This window comes from Ranitomeya imitator, chromosome 3 (genome assembly GCF_032444005.1).
Source record: "Ranitomeya imitator isolate aRanImi1 chromosome 3, aRanImi1.pri, whole genome shotgun sequence".
Taxonomy (NCBI): domain Eukaryota; kingdom Metazoa; phylum Chordata; class Amphibia; order Anura; family Dendrobatidae; genus Ranitomeya; species Ranitomeya imitator.
Window position 1 is genome coordinate 255,121,038 of NC_091284.1, and position 16,022 is coordinate 255,137,059.

General features: G+C 44.3%; 1 protein-coding gene across 2 annotated transcripts in view; it reads left to right on the forward strand.

The window, feature by feature from the left end:
- Positions 1 to 16,022, forward strand: part of ACACA (acetyl-CoA carboxylase alpha) — a 575,142-nt gene that overhangs the window by 517,397 nt on the left and 41,723 nt on the right. For both annotated transcript variants that reach the window (XM_069756397.1, XM_069756396.1), the window contains exons 53-54: positions 6,404 to 6,558; positions 6,645 to 6,815. In XM_069756397.1, coding sequence (XP_069612498.1) covers positions 6,404 to 6,558; positions 6,645 to 6,815 — 326 coding nt within the window. The remainder of the gene's footprint in view (positions 1 to 6,403; positions 6,559 to 6,644; positions 6,816 to 16,022) is intronic.

Here is a 16,022-nt window from a genome sequence, read left to right on the forward strand (position 1 = left end):
TATTTGGGATATTAGCGCCTTTGTTTACAGCTCGTTGCCTAGGAGACTGACCACCACTATTGTTTAGCTAGTAGGCACTGCTCTGAAGTTGTCCGGGATTAGGAGGTAACAGCGCGCTTACAAGCTCAAAAAAAAGTACTTTTCCATTTTTACGGATCAATTTGTGAAGCACCTGGAGGTTCAAAGTGCTCACTATGCATCTAGATAAGTTCCTTGGGGGGTCTAGTTTCCAAAATGGGGTCACATGTGGGGGAGCTCCAATGTTTAGGCACACTGGGGCTCTCCAAATGCGACATGGTGTCCGCTAACGATTGGAGTTAATTTTTCATTCAAAAAGTCAAATGGCGCTCCTTCCCTTCCGAGCCCTGCCGTGTGCCCAAACAGTGGTTTATCCCCACATGTGAGGTATCAGTGTGCTCAGGAGAAATTGCCCAATAAATTTTAGGATCCAACTTATCGTATTGCCCATGTGGAAATGAACAAATTGAGGCTAAAAGAAATTTTTTGTGAAAAAAAAGTACTTTCTCATTTTTACGGATCAATTTGTGAAGCACCTGGGGGTTCAAAGTGCTCACTATGCATCTAGATAAGTTCCTTGGGGGGTCTAGTTTCCAAAATGGGGTCACTTGTGAGGGAGCTCCAATGTTTAGGCACACAGGGACTCTCCAAACGTGACATGGTGTCCGCTAAAGATTGGAGCCAATTTTTCATTGAAAAAGTCAAGTGGCGCTCCTTCCCTTCCGAGCCCTGACGTGTGCCCAAACAGTGGTTCCCCCCCACATATGGGGTATCGGCGTACTCAGGACAAATTGTAGAATAACTTTTGGGGTCCAGTTTCTCTTTTTACCCTTGGGAAAATAAAAAAATGTTGTTAAAAAATCATTTTTGTGACTAAAAAGTTAAATGTTGATTTTTTCCTTCCATGTTGCTTCTGCTGCTGTGAAGCACCTGAAGGGTTAATAAACTTCTTGAATGTGGTTTTGAGCACCTTGAGGGGTGAAGTTTTTAGAATGGTGTCACTTTTGGGTATTTTCAGCCATATAGACCTCTCAAACTGACTTCAAATGTGAGGTGGTCCCTAAAAAAATGGTTTTGTAAATTTTGCTGTAAAAACGAGAAATGGCTGGTCAAATTTTAACCCTTGTAACATCCTAGCAAAAAAAAAAAATGTTTCCAAAATTGTGCTGATGTAAAGTAGATATGTGGGTAACGTTACTTATTAACTATTTTGTGTCACATAACTCTCTCGTTTAACAGAATAAAAATTCAAAATTTGAAAATTGCGAAATTTTCAAAATTTTAGCCAAATTTCCATTTTTTTCACAAATAAACGCAAAAGTTATCAACCTAAACCACTAACATGAAGCCCAATATGTCACGAAAAAATAATCTCAGAATCGCTAGGATCCGTTGAAGCGTTCCTGAGTTATTACCTCATAAAGGGACACTGGTCAGAATTGCAAAAAAACGACCAGGTCATTAACCTTCGTCCGGCTGAGTAGGTACAATTGTAACTATTCTGTTTTAAAATTGCAATAACTTTTTTTTTTGAAAAGCCGTAGAGGGCTGAAATTTCGTGACATCTCTGCAGTTTTGGTCCAGAATATATTGGCCAAATTTCAATAAAATATATATGAAGGTTCAATTGTACCTCTGCAGCCTGTTAATTTTGTAAAATTATGCAGCCTGACGAAGGTTAAGGTCAAAATAGGCTGGGTCATAAAGGGGTTAAAAGCACTATCCAACAATACCAATTTTTGAAGATTGGAATAACCCTTTAAGATAAACTTTGGCTCCATATTTATGGAAATGTGACATAATGGACTATTTTAGTTAAAGGTAAATAACACCTCAATTTATAAATCAGCTTGTTTGATCAACTTGTTCTGCTGTCTATTTGTGTACATGAAATATAAAGAACAATCGACTCAAATGGGAAATAAGTAGGATTTGCATTCTGTAAGCCATTTATATAAGCTATAGATATGTCTAGTATTGTATTTTAGAAAAAGCTGTACCATATTTCTATGATATCAACTGCAATACCTTAGGCATTTTTGCTAATCTTACACTACAGCTCATTTATATGATCTGTGGCTCAAGACTTATAAACCTGCTGGTAGTTCACTGCCATGGTGTCTGGCATCATTCTGCTGCATCAGCTACAACATTAGCTCCCATTCCTAATATCAAATTCAGTGCATGTTGCAAGTGCATGGTGCATAAAAACTGTTTTGGATGGGGGCATGTTTTTATGTAGAGCACCTCCTTATGTCTTAAATAGAGGTCAACTCTCCAGGCATTTACCCGACCAGAGGAGTTTATAGCACTAAACTCTGGCACCTGCAATTTTCTTTTTATTACCTGCTTTCAAATAAATGTGGTCATCCAAGTATGTTCACATATATTTGCCTTGGTAGTGAATCCCAGTGCATTGCATAACTGGAACATCATCATCATCATCATCATCAACAACAACAACATCTTAAACTAATATAATCACAAAATGGCCATGTGAAATCTTTAGCTGACTCAGCATTAAAGATGATACTCCAAAACTCAATGGACTCTTGTGTGTATTAATTTATGCAAAATGATATCACATCCTATGGTGGTTTAGAAAATTAATGTTGAGATCAGAGGTTCAGCTACTACAGTTCCTATACTATCAAAACGCACCTTACATTGCCTAAGAGCTATAAACAATGTGTACAAGCTAAAATTATGGAGAGAAAAATAAAATCTGCATCTATTAGGCCATTTGTTGGGATCCACAAATTTAATTGCTTGTTTTTATATATACATTCTACAACAAAATGATTAAAGTGGCACCCTCCTCCCAACACTGAACATTAATGTTTAGTTCCTAAATTCTGTCCTGATAAATGTAATACCTTGTCCTAGGTCAGGGGTCCCCAACCTGTAGCTTGAGACCCTCATGTGGCTTGCAGGTCTATGATGTGGGACTCGTGACTTCCTGCCACCTAGGTCTAATGAATGGGTGTCCAGAAGGTGACTTCTATGAGATCCGTGCTCAGAGTCCCACTACTAGTTAAGCATATACTGGTATAAAAGGTGGGGGGGAGGGAGGAATAACAATGTTTAGCTGGAGATAGGATGATACTGCTAGAGGGATGTTGAAGCTAGATGTGATAGTTTGATGGGCATGCTTCATGCGAGGCTCTTGAATGGGGGTAAAGTGGGACCCCTGGATGCAAGTTTCTGCCTATAATGGAGGGCGGTGCCTTCTGTGAGGAAGCTTTGACTGTCATTATCCCGGTAATCGGGCTCTTAGTGACACTACCTTGGGAGAAGATGGGCACTCTGGATGTGTCTCACAACCATATCTCAGAACTAAATGTGGCTCTCAAAGTGAGAAATGTTGGGCACTGCTGTCCTAGGCCATATGTTTGTTTTTCAGTTACCGAATTATATTTTACTGAGATAAATGATTCTGGCTGGTGGAAGGTGATTGCATCTATTTTATGCATGTAATTTAGATATTTGTACACAGTACGTTTCTCAGATCCCCTTAGAGCTTATTCAGATCAGAATACTTTCTGTAAGTGTGTTGTATGTGTTCGTCATAATCTACCTAGTGACCAATATTAACTTCGGTTCAAGTGCACACAAGAAGGCTCGGACTGAGCTGCCGGGAAATCAGTGAATCCTCCAGTGGGCCCCTAGGCCGGGAGTTGGCCCCACCTCTTCACATAAGCTGCATAGTGCTCAGGCAGTACTATATGCCTCTGCATAGGCAGGCAGCACTGTGCTAGCACAGGAGGAAGGAGGATGCACCCACCAGTCCCGATGTCCAGCACAGGAGGCATCTTCAGCTATAGATTGTTCCCTTTCCTTGCTGTTTTTAGCCTACACCTGGGAATCAAGTCTGTGAGTCTTTCAGTTCTTGCAGCCCATTTTTGACACCCTGTAGCTACAACAGAGCATCAACAGTTCAGAAGTCTGCCCAGGCAGAGAGGCTACACTGCAAGGAAAGCACAGAAGGCTCTGTCCGGTAGTGTGCACATCCCTCTGCTTCCTGGGCATCTTCCACGTTTTTCAATCTTTATCTGCAGAGAAAGCTGGTCAGTGTGTGCAGATATTGCAGAATGTGTGTATGTGGATTCTGTGTGTATTTTTGTATCCTGTTATGTGTGTATGTATTTATGTGTGTACCTATGTAAAGTGCTTGTAATTGCTGTATGCATTTATGTAAGACTGAGAAGGGCTGTAATGTAACTTGTGAACATGTAGGCAAATATCAGGATTTCTGGAGTACTGCTGTTTTTCATGTATTTCCCCTGTGTGTCCTATAGGCTCTCACCCTCTCTAGGCACTCTTTAAAGGCGTTGTCCCCAATGATTAACCCCGTCCCAACATGTGATGTAACCGTACATCACATGTCCCATGCCCATGTATGCAGCGTGCTCAGGAACTGAGTCCAATCCATAACTGGGAAATCAGCACCTGTGACATGATTGCAGGACATCAATGGGTTGCCATGACAGCTGGGGATCTGCTGAAGACCCTTGTGCTTGTCATGATGGTTTTCCTGTAAAAGTCAGCCTGTAGCTGGTGTTCATAGGACACCGTGATTTTCCCTGTACATAGCAGTACAGTATTGCTGTGTATAGTAGAAGCGATCAGACAATCACAGGTTCAAGTCTCCTAAGGAAAGTACAGTATAAAGTGAAAAAGAATGTTTTTACAAATATGAAAAAAGCATAAAAGTTCACCCTCCAGCCGTGCCCTCGCAGCATCGCGTTGGTCCCGGCGCCGGCAGCTCTTCCTGTGCCGAGCGATCACGCGGCACCACTCATTAAGGTAATGAATATGCACGCATCTCCACTCCCATAAGCGTGGAGGGAATATTCATTGCCTTAATGAGCGGTGCCACGTGATCGCTCGGCACAGGAAGAGCAACTGGAAGCCTGCACCAACGAGATGTTCCGAGGGTAACGCTGGAGGGTGAGTAGGACGTTTCTTTTTTGTAATAGGAAGCATGCATACAAAGATGGGAGGAGGGAGCCACGCATACCAGGATAGGGGAGCCACGCATACCAGGAATGGAGCGTGGAGCCACGCATATCAGGACAGGACGGGGGAGCCACGCATAGCAGGACAGGGGAGCCACGCATACCAGGACAGAGATGGGGGGATCCACGCATACCCGGACCTGGGGAGCCACGCATACCAGGACATGACGGGGGAGCTATGCATACCAGGAGAGCAACAGGGGTAGTCACACATACCAGGACAGCTACGGGGGGAGCCCCACGCATACCAGGACAGCGACGGGGGGAGCCACAAGCCACTCATACCAGGACAGCTATTGGTGCAGCCACGCATACCAGGACAGGGATGAGGGGACAATGCATACCCGGCATATACTCTAGTCAATAAGCCTACCCTGTTTTCCATGGCAAAATTAGGTGCCTCAGCTTATACTCAGGTCTGCTTATACTCGAGTATATACGGTAAATTAATTCAATCCGTAATGAGGAGAAAAAAATAAAGCTCCAGAATTACTGTTTTTTGGCCACTACAATACAATAAAATACAATAATGGCTAATCAAAACATGTTAATTTTTTTAAATCAAAAAATGTAATTTTTTCCCCCGCTACTTAAATACACAAAAAACTATACATGTTTGGTATCTGCGTAATCATAGTGACATGAAGAATCATAATGCCGGTCAGTTTTACCTTGTACTTAACATTGTAAATAACTTAACCCCCAGAAAAAAATAAAAATAAGTGTATTTGTACTTTTTTTTTTGCGATTTCAGCTCACTTGGATTTTCTTCCTGCTTTTCAGTGCATCACATGATAAAATTACTGGTGTCATTCAAAATTACAACTCGTCTCACAAAAAAACAAGCCCTCATATGGCTATGTGGGCAGCAAAGTAAAGTTATGGCTCTTGGAAAGGGGGAGGAAAAAACGAAAATAGGAAATTGCCTGGGCTGAAGGGGTTACGAACTTATGACGCATAGATACAGCTGACTAAAAGATCTAAAAATACTGAAGCAGCAAGCTTGGTGAAAACCAAAATTTGTGCCATCACTTACATATCCTTACAACCCATTGGCACCATCTAATTTGTTGCAGGGCATTAATGGGCTACCAGAACGAGCCCCCTCAGTCTATAAACTACTTGGGTATCACGGTTGGTATAGACAATGGCTTTTTAGGAGGTTAAATGACTCAGGACGTAGGCTGGAAATGAATGGTGCTGATCCCAAGAATGTATGGAATACATAACAGATCTTGTAAGAAAAGTATGATGTTAAAACTGGAGGTGTCTTTTGTTCTTTCATGGCCAAAGTATAGCTGTGTTTTGAAAACTGGACTGTGTCGCCTCCTGACGCTTTTCTTTATGGATATATTTGATCACTTCAGGAACTCCAGAGCTTAGTCCTGCTGACTGCAAAGAGTTGGAAAACAAGCTTAAGGAAAGAGAAGAATTTCTGATCCCCATTTACCACCAAGTGGCCGTGCAGTTTGCAGATCTGCACGATACGCCAGGTAGAATGCAAGAAAAGGGAGTTATAACTGTAAGTAAAACCCTCATAGTTTTTTCTTGTAATTCTTATTTTTTTTCTTTCTCACATGATTTTTATTACTGGTTTATTTATCACAGGATGTTCTTGAATGGAAAACGTCGAGAACGTTTTTTTACTGGCGGTTACGGCGATTACTTTTGGAAGATGTAGCAAAAAAGAGGATCCATGCTGCAAATCCTGAGTTAACAGATGGGCAGATTCAAGCAATGTTAAGACGATGGTTTGTTGAAGTAGAAGGTACTGTGAAGGTAAGCTGACAATCGGCATATATTTTTATATTTAGGTTTCCTCTTAAGCACCAACCACATCAAATGTGATAACTCTTTTGCCAAGCAATTACAGTTTAGTACGAACAATCTTTCTAAAGGTTTGGTTTCCTATAGGGCAGATAACTCCTGATTCATAGTGCCCAAAACACAGGCAGTATGAATCCGACACTGGTTCTGTCATTTCGCCCAGGTGTACTGTATATTGCGGACTATAAAACGCACCGGCCTATTAGATGCATCCCAACGTTTGGGGTGGAAAAAAAGTAAAAAAAATTTAAGTAAAATTGTGGTGCATATTATAGCCTGTCTTAAGGGTAGATTATCTGTGGGGGTCGCGGTGGTGGAGCAGGGTCACAGGAGGCCAGCAGCAGGAGTGGGGCGATGCTGTGGTTCCGGGGCATTCATTAGATGTCTTCACTGGTGAGCGGAGTCCCCTTTCCAGTTCAGTTCCCTGCGGTGGGTTTTTGGAAAGTAGTCACCTGAGGAAGCGCATGCGTAGATCAAGATCTCGAAAAATAAAATTTTCGGATTATAAGATGCGACCCCATTTTACTCCCAAATTTGGAGGAAAAAAGTGCGTCTTATAATCCAAAATATACAGTACTTTACTCTGAAATAAAGGCGTAGCTAGGGGTTCAGCTCAGAGGGTTGGGGCAAAACAACCGAGTTGGCCCTTAACTGGTAACTCAGATTATAACTATGGTGGCGAACCGTAATTGTGGTTATAGGGGAATCTCAGAAGATGACCATGCAGTTACTGACAATAAACCTACACAAAGACCTACGCCGATGTTACTGCCATATGGTGACATATAGTAGTAGATACCAGTCCTGCAGAGCATATAGGTGATTACATTTACTTTTATAGATAGCGACTTACAGCTGATGTTCTGATGGAGTCGCTCACGTTTCCCGTCTTTTCCATCTTGGCCAGACAGACAAGACCGTTTGTTCTAGTCACAACTCATCTGCAGAGATTACAAAAAAAGACAAATTTAACTTCTCACATTTCCTGCACTGTCCCCATTTATTTCCAACCTGCACAACCTCCTCTGCTGTTGCACGTGGCCTTTTTTACTACACCTGCCTGCTGTTTCGCACAATAACAGCACTCCTTTTAGTTCCCCTGATAATAATTTCCACTATTGTGTCTCTTATAAAGTAAAAAGCCTCCTCTGTGCCCTCTAGATGGTAAAATTGCCCCCCTACTAAATATCGATGCCCTGTGTAAATGCTTTAGAAAACAGTGACACTGTACTCTGAGTGCCTCTATAACAATAATGCTTACCTGCTCACTTAAAGGGAACCTGTCACCCCCAAAATCGTACATGTGCTAAGCCCACCAGCATCAGGGGCTTATCTACAGCATTCCGTAATGCTGTAGATAAGCCCCTAATGTATCCTGAGAGATGAGAAAAAGAGGTTATATTATACTCATCCAGGGATATTCCCGCTGCGGTCCGGTCCGATGGGCGTCGCGGTCCAGTCCAGCTCCTCCTATCTTCATAGGACAACGTCATCTTCTTGTCTTCACGCTGCGGCTCCAGCGTAGGCGTACTTTGCCTGCCCTGTTGAGGGCAGTACAAAGTACTGCAGTGCGCAGGCATCGGGCCTCTCTGACCTTTCCCGGCACCTGCGCACTGCAGTACTTTACTCTGCCCTCAACAGGGCAGACAAAGTACACCTGTGCCGGAGCCGCAGCATGAAGACAAGAAGATATCGTCATCGTAAGAAGATGGGAGGCCCCGGACCGCGACGCCCATCGGATCGGACCGCCCCCCAGATGAGTAAAATGTAACCTCTTTTTCTCATCTTTCAGGATACATCGGGGGCTTATCTACAGCATTCCAGAATGCTGTAGATAAGCCCCTGATGCCGGTGGGCTTAGCTCATCTTCGATTTTGGGGGTGACAGGTTCCCTTTAATTACCTACTCACTCAGTTAATAATGTCTCCTGAGTCCTTCAGTGTACATCTCCTCTATACACAGTATGATGGGTCCACAGCTCCTCTTTACACAAAGTGGTGAGAGCACAGCTTCACTATACACAGTATGATGTCCCCACAGCTCCCCTATACGTAGTGTGATGTCTCCACTGCTCCCCCAAAACACATTGTATAATGGCAACCACAGTACAGTTCACACTGTATAATGGTCTCCACACTGTATATTGGCCCCCACAATCTATAATGGCCCCGCATTAACTCCCACTCTGTACAAGGGCCCCCACCCTGTACCCACATGGTCAAAATTGTTGGTACCCCTCATTTAATGACAGAGAAACCCACAATGGTCACAGAAATAACTTGAATCTGACAAAAGTAATAATAAATAAAAGATCTATGAAACTGAACAAATGAAAGTCAGACATTGCTTTTCAACCATGCTTCCACAGAATTTAAAAAAAAAAATAAAACTCATGAAATAGGCCTGGACAGAAATGATGGTACCCTTAACTTAATATTTTGCTGCACAACCTTTTGAGGCAATGAACCGAGTCCTGTAACTGTCAATGAGAAGTCTGCACCTCTCGACAGATATTTTGGCCCGCTCCTCAAGAGCAAACTGCTCCAGTTGTCTCATGTTTGAAGGTTGCGTTTTCCAAACTGCATGTTTCAGCTCTTTCCTAAGATGCTCAATATAATTTAGGTCAGGGCTCATAGAAGGTCACTTTAGAATAGTCCAATGTTTTCCTCTTATCCATTCTTGGGTGTTTTTAGCTGTGTGTTTTGGGTCATTATCCTGTTGCAAGACCCATGACCTGCGACTGAGACCAAGCTTTCTGACACTGGACAGCACATTTCTCTCTAGAATCCCTTGATAGTCTTAAGATTTCTTTGTACCCTGCACAGACTCTAGGCACCTTGTGCCAGATGCAGCAAAGTAGCCCCAGAACATAACAGAGCCTCCTCCATGTTTCACAGTAGGGACAGTGTTCTTTTCTTGATATACTTCATTTTTCCATCTGTGAACATAGAGCTGATGTGCCTTGCCAAAAAGTTCCATTTTCCCGTCTCCCATGACAGCACACCTGAGAGGGATCCGCCCAGTCGGGACAGGAAACCTACTGAAATAAAAGGGTGGTACCTCTCCCTTGCTTCAGTTGGGTTTCCTGTCCTGATGGGAACCCTTGTGCTGAATCACGGCGGTATCTTAATCGAGGATTTCCACTTACCCACTTCTGTCCCGGCACTGGAAGGGCAGGCAGAGCGCCTGTATGCCGGCCTTCAGGTTGATGGTGGCGCCGTTCGCAGATCCTGTGGGCTCTTGCCCACGTGCGGGCATCGGGCCAGCACAGTCCAGACTCTTGGGGCAATTCTGTGTCTGCCGCGCCACTTTCTCCCCCTCTGCTGTCGGCGACTTCCGAGCGCGCGGCTGGCATTGCGCGCAAGGCACGCTGGGAATGGGCGTGCCTGCGTGATGTCAGAGCGGCACGCCAGATCCAAGATGGTGGCACCCATGGTACGGACGCCGGCGACGATGCAGGCTTCCCGGTGGTATGCAGGAGGGGGAGAGGGGCATAACAAATACCGGAAGAGGTGGGGAGCACTGCGAATTACCCTTTATTAAGGGTGAAGTTGCACAGAACATCGCTCACTTCTATACAGCTTTCCAGAGATGGAGGATCGTATGGAGCAGCAGCAGCAGCCATTACAGCAGCAAGAGCCCTTATCAGGTGATGCACCTGCTCACCAACGTGTTAAGAAAAGTAGCCGCTCGAGTGGAAGGAGCGGCAATTGTCCTAGCCGGATGTCACAGGACTCTTCAGCTTTCAGGAGGGACGTTGTCCGTGCTCCTAGTCAGCCTCAGAATCCGGTAACCTTCATGGTCATCGGGTGGTGAGTGATCAACGTGAATGTCACCCTGGTGGTAATGGGCTACATTTTCTGTTTACTTGGCAGGCGCAAAGGAAGGCTAGCACCAAGTCAAAGCATAAGGATTGTGCCCTCTGTAGAGTTCCGTTGGCAGTCCAGTGGCAGAAGAGTCTTTGTGTAGATTGCATCCAAAGGACTATCCAGGAAAAGACCCCTGACTTTGCCTCTAGTCTTAGGGCAATAATCAGAGCAGAAATAGAAGGCTCTGTAAAAGCAGCCCTTAAGAAAAAGGGTAGTAAAAACCCAGAACCTGTTTCTATTTCCGAAATTTCTCATTCTGATGAGGAATGTCAGGAGGAACCATTATCTCCCTTCTCCTCCTCTTCCATGTACTCTGGCTCCTCTTCAGATAGCGATGTTGGGGGCCGTCCGTGCTTTCTAACTGCGAACACGGATAAGTTAATAAAAGCCGTCAGAGCTTCAATGGGCCTAAAAGATGAAAAAGCGGCCAAATCCCTGGAGGACATTATGTTTGGGGGTTTAGAGGAAAAAAGAAAGCGTACTTTCCCAGTTAACTCCAAAGTAAAAGCCCTTATAGAGAAGGAATGGAAGAAGCCGGAGAAATCGGGTAATCTGCCCTCGGCTTCTAAAAGACGTTACCCCTTTGAAGAGAAAGATTCGGAGACGTGGGATAAGGTTCCAAAAATTGATGGTGCGGTAGCTAGATCATCTAAAAAGTTATCCCTTCCCTTAGAAGACTCTGGCGTGTCAAGGGATCCCTTAGACAAAAAAGCGGACGGGTTCCTTAGACACACCTGGGAAGCAACCGCAGGGGTTTAAAACCGGCAATTGCGGGGACTTGTGTCGCACGCTCCCTTATTGTCTGGCTACAGCAGATAGAGGAGCAATTGAAATCTAAAGCTCCAAGGGAAGAGATCTTAACCAATATAACTATGGCTAAAGGAGCAGCAGCCTTTATAGCAGATTCTTCGGCAGACTCCGTGAGGCTAGCAGCTAGAGCAGCAAGTTTATCCAATGCGGCTAGACGTGCTCTCTGGTTGAAGGGGTGCCCGGGCGACTTGCCTTCGAAGAATAGACTTTGTTCCATACCGAGTGACGGCCATTTCCTCTTTGGTCAAAAACTAGAAGACATTTTGGAGAAAGCAGGGGATAGGAAAAAGGGTTTTCCTCGTTTTCCGGTGGACATTAGAAGACCTTATTTTCGGAGGGGGAAATTTAGTAGAGGCCGCCCCCCGGGAGATAGGAGGAATTGGGACTCCAGAGACAGCAAAGGATCTGGATACATGTTTAAGGGTCCCTCGACATCAGCATAAAAAGCCCTCCCAATGACGCCAGGCCAGAGGTGGGGGGAAGACTTTCATCCTTTTTCCCAGCCTGGGTAAATATCTCCCCCAGTCATTGGACTCTGAAGGTTGTCAAGGATGGCCTAAAAATAGACTTGGTTTATCCACCGTGACAGACTTTTGTTTTAACATCCCAAATAAAAACCCTGGAAGAACAGCTAGCTTTGGAAGCAGAGGTATTGGAGCTAGTGTCAAAGCAAGTTCTGGTAGAAGTCCCGGGGGAAGAGGAGGGAAAAGGTTTTTATTCCCCTCTTTTTTTGATACGAAAACCGGACGGGTCACTAAGAACTATTGTCAATTTAAAAAATCTCAATCAGTCGGTAGTAAACTGCTCCTTCAAAATGGAGTCTGTAAATACAGCGATAAAACTCTTGTTCCCAAATTGCTTCATGGCAGTTATAGACTTAAAGGACGCCTACTACCAAGCCCCAATCCATCGGGACTACCAAAAATTTCTAAGAGTAGCAGTTTATGTCCAAGGAAGTCTCAGGCACAATCAATACGCGGCCCTCCCATTCGGCCTGTTTATAGCGCCAAGAATATTCACCAAGCTGATGTCAGAGGTCATGTCCTTCCTCCATTCTCGGGACATTGTTATAGTTCCGTATCTGGACGACTTCCTTATAATTGGGAATTTGGCAGTACACTGCCTGGCACAGATAAAAGAGGTCACGGCAACGCTAGAGGTGTTGGGTTGGAAAATAAATTTCACCAAATCAAGGTTGACGCCGGAGTTAGTTCAGTCCTTTCTGGGCTTGGTTCTGGACTCCAGGCGTCAACTTTGTCTCCTACCAGAAAACAAATTGGTAAAAATTCAAAATCTTGTGGAGTCAGCTATTCAGCACCCTGTAATGACATTGAGGAAGGCAATGTCCCTGCTGGGTTCTCTGACATCCTGTATACCAGCAGTGAGATGGGCGCAGTTTCATCTAAGACAGTTACAGTGGGAGGTCCTGTCAGCACAAAGGTGGTTAAAAGGGTTTTTAGAGGGAAAACTACGCCTTTCATTGGAAGTAACAGATTCCCTAAAATGGTGGACAGTAAGAGATCATTTGGCGTTGGGGGTCCAGTGGGTAACTCCGATAGAGCAGATCATCACCACAGACGCAAGCGGTATAGGATGGGGGGCTCATTTAGGAACTCTCTCAGTTCAGGGGTCCTGGTCCCAACTAGAATCACAGCAGGCGTCCAATTTAAGAGAATTATGGGCTGTAGAGAGAGCTATAAAACATTTCCTCCCTATCCTTCAGGGTCACCATACCAGAGTCATGTCAGACAATTATGCGGTGGTGGCATATATCAACCACCAAGGGGGAACGAGATCCCTTTCTCTTATGAAGTCAGCGTCTGTCCTTCTACAGCTAGCGGAGCACCACCTACTATCCCACTCTGCACTACACATAAAGGGGGCCGAAAATATGAAAGCAGACTACCTATGTCGCAAAACACTGAAACACGGAGAGTGGTCATTGAATCCCCGGGTGTTTCAACAGATAGTGCAGACCTGGGGCATGCCTGTAATAGATTTATTTGCCACTCTGCACAACAGGAAAGTGGAGAGTTTCTGTTCGTTAGACCCGAGGGAGAAACCTTTTGCGGTCGATGCTCTTCAATTCCAATGGAAATTCAGTCTTGCTTATGTGTTTCCACCGATAGCGATGATTCCGGCAGTGGTAAGAAAGATCAGGATGGAGCAGGCGAGAGTGATTCTAATTGCTCCATTCTGGCCAAAAAGACCTTGGTTTTCCCTCCTAAGACAGATGTCAGTAACCGATCCATGGATTCTACCAGAGATTCCCGACCTGCTTACCCAGGGTCTAATATACCACTCTCAGGTGAAGGGCTTCCATCTTGCAGCCTGGAATTTGAGAGGGCATTACTGAGCCGGCAGGGGTTTTCACCAGGGTTAGTCTCCACCTTGTTGAAAAGTTGAAAACCGGTCACGTCAAGAATTTATGGTAGAACATGGAGAAAGTTTCTAGATTTTTCAGGGAAACCTTTGGGGGATGAGGCTCCTGTAGGTACTATTTTAGAGTTTTTACAAACTGGGTTACAACTAGGGTTGGTAACCAATACACTCAAAGTACAAATGTTGGCGTTAGGAGCCTTATACAATTGTAACCTGGCCTCCAATAGGTGGGTGTCCCACTTTATATAATCTTGTAGTAGGTCTAGACCGGTGGTAGTTCACAGGGTTCCCCCGTGGGATTTGAATCTGGTTTTAGAAGCTCTAACTAGGAGTCCATTTGAGCCTTTGCAGGAATCATCGGTAAAACTCCTCACTCTTAAAACAGTACTTCTGGTAGCATTGACATCAGCCCGTAGGGTGAGTGATTTGTAAGCCCTGTCTATTTCCCCTTTTTACACGCAAATATTTGAGGACAGGGTAGTTCTGAGACCAGATCCGGCGTATCTGCCAAAAGTGGTGCCTAAATTCCATAGGAGGCAATAAATTGTGTTACCCTCTTTTTGTGATAATCCTAAGAACCCAGGGGAAGAAAGATTTCATACACTGGATGTAAGAAGGGCTATTTTGCAGTACATATCTTTGACCAGTCAGTGGAGGAAGGATCAGTCCCTATTTGTAGCTTTCCAGGGTAGCAGGAAGGGATATGGGGTATCCAAGGGTACTATTGCTAGGTGGATTAGGGAGGACATTTCCTTGTCCTATGCTTCTCGTAGTGTCCCAATCCCTGAAGGCATCAAGGCTCACTCAACCAGAGCTGTGGCTACTTCCTGGGCAGAAAAAGCAGAGGTATCGATTGATCAGATTTGTAAGGCCGCTACCTGGTCCTCACCGTCTACCTTCTTTTAAACACTACCAACTAGATCTATCCTCCTCGACTGACCTTACCTTTGGTAGAAGGGTGCTGCAAGCGGTGGTCCCTCCCTAAGGTGTTTCTTTCTCCAAAAATCTCTCAGGTGTGCTGTCATGGGAGACGGGAAAAGACCAAGGTTACTTACCGGTAGCTGGTTTTTCCGGAGCCTATGACAGCACCTGTATATTCCCTCCCTTCTTTTTTCACCCTTTGGTGCGCACTTTTAGCTGGGTGTTTTTTTGTTATTATTATAATGTGGTGGTAGATTGCCATGTGTACTAACCAAGGGGGACTCTCATGCTCTGAAAACCAACTGAAGCGAAGGAGAGGTACCGCCCTTTTATTTCAGTAGGTTTCCTGTCCCAACTGGGCGGATCCCTCTCAGGTGTGCTGTCATGGGCTCCGGAAAACCCGACTACCGGTAAGTAACCTTGGTGTTTTTGTCTCATCCGTCCATAGGACATTCACTCAGAAGATTTGTGGCTTGTCAACATGTAGTTTGACAAATTCCAGTCTGGTTTTTTTTTCAACAATGGTGTCCTCCTTGGTTGTCTCCCATGAAGTACACTTTGGCTCATACAATGACAGATGGTGCGATCTGACACTGATGTGCCTTGAGCTTGAAGTTCACCTTTAATCTTTTTAGAAGTTTTTCTGGGCTCTTTTGTTACCATTCGTATTTTCCGTCTCTTTGATTTGTCATCAATTTTCCTCCTGCGGCCACGTCCAGGGAGGTTGGCTACAGTCCCATGGATCTTAAATTTCTGAATAATATGTGCAACTGTAGTCACAGTCTTATAACTTTTACCTTTGACATGTTTGTCTATAATTTTCTTTCTAATGTCCTGAGAGAGCTCTTTCCTTTGCTTCCTCTGGTCCATGTTGAGTGTGATACACACCATATCACCAAACAGCACAGTGAGTATCTGTAGCCCTATATATAGACCCACTCACTGATTCCAAGATTGTAGACACCTGTGATGCAAGTTAGTGGACACACCTTGATTTAGTCCATTTTGTCACAATATTTTCAAGGGTACCATCATTTCTGTCCAGGCCTATTTCATGCGTTTTATTTTTATTTTAATTCTGTGGAAGCATGGTTGAAAAGCAATGTCTGTCTTTCATTTGTTCATTTTCATAGATCTTTTATTTATTATTACTTTTGTCAGATTCAAGTTATTTCTG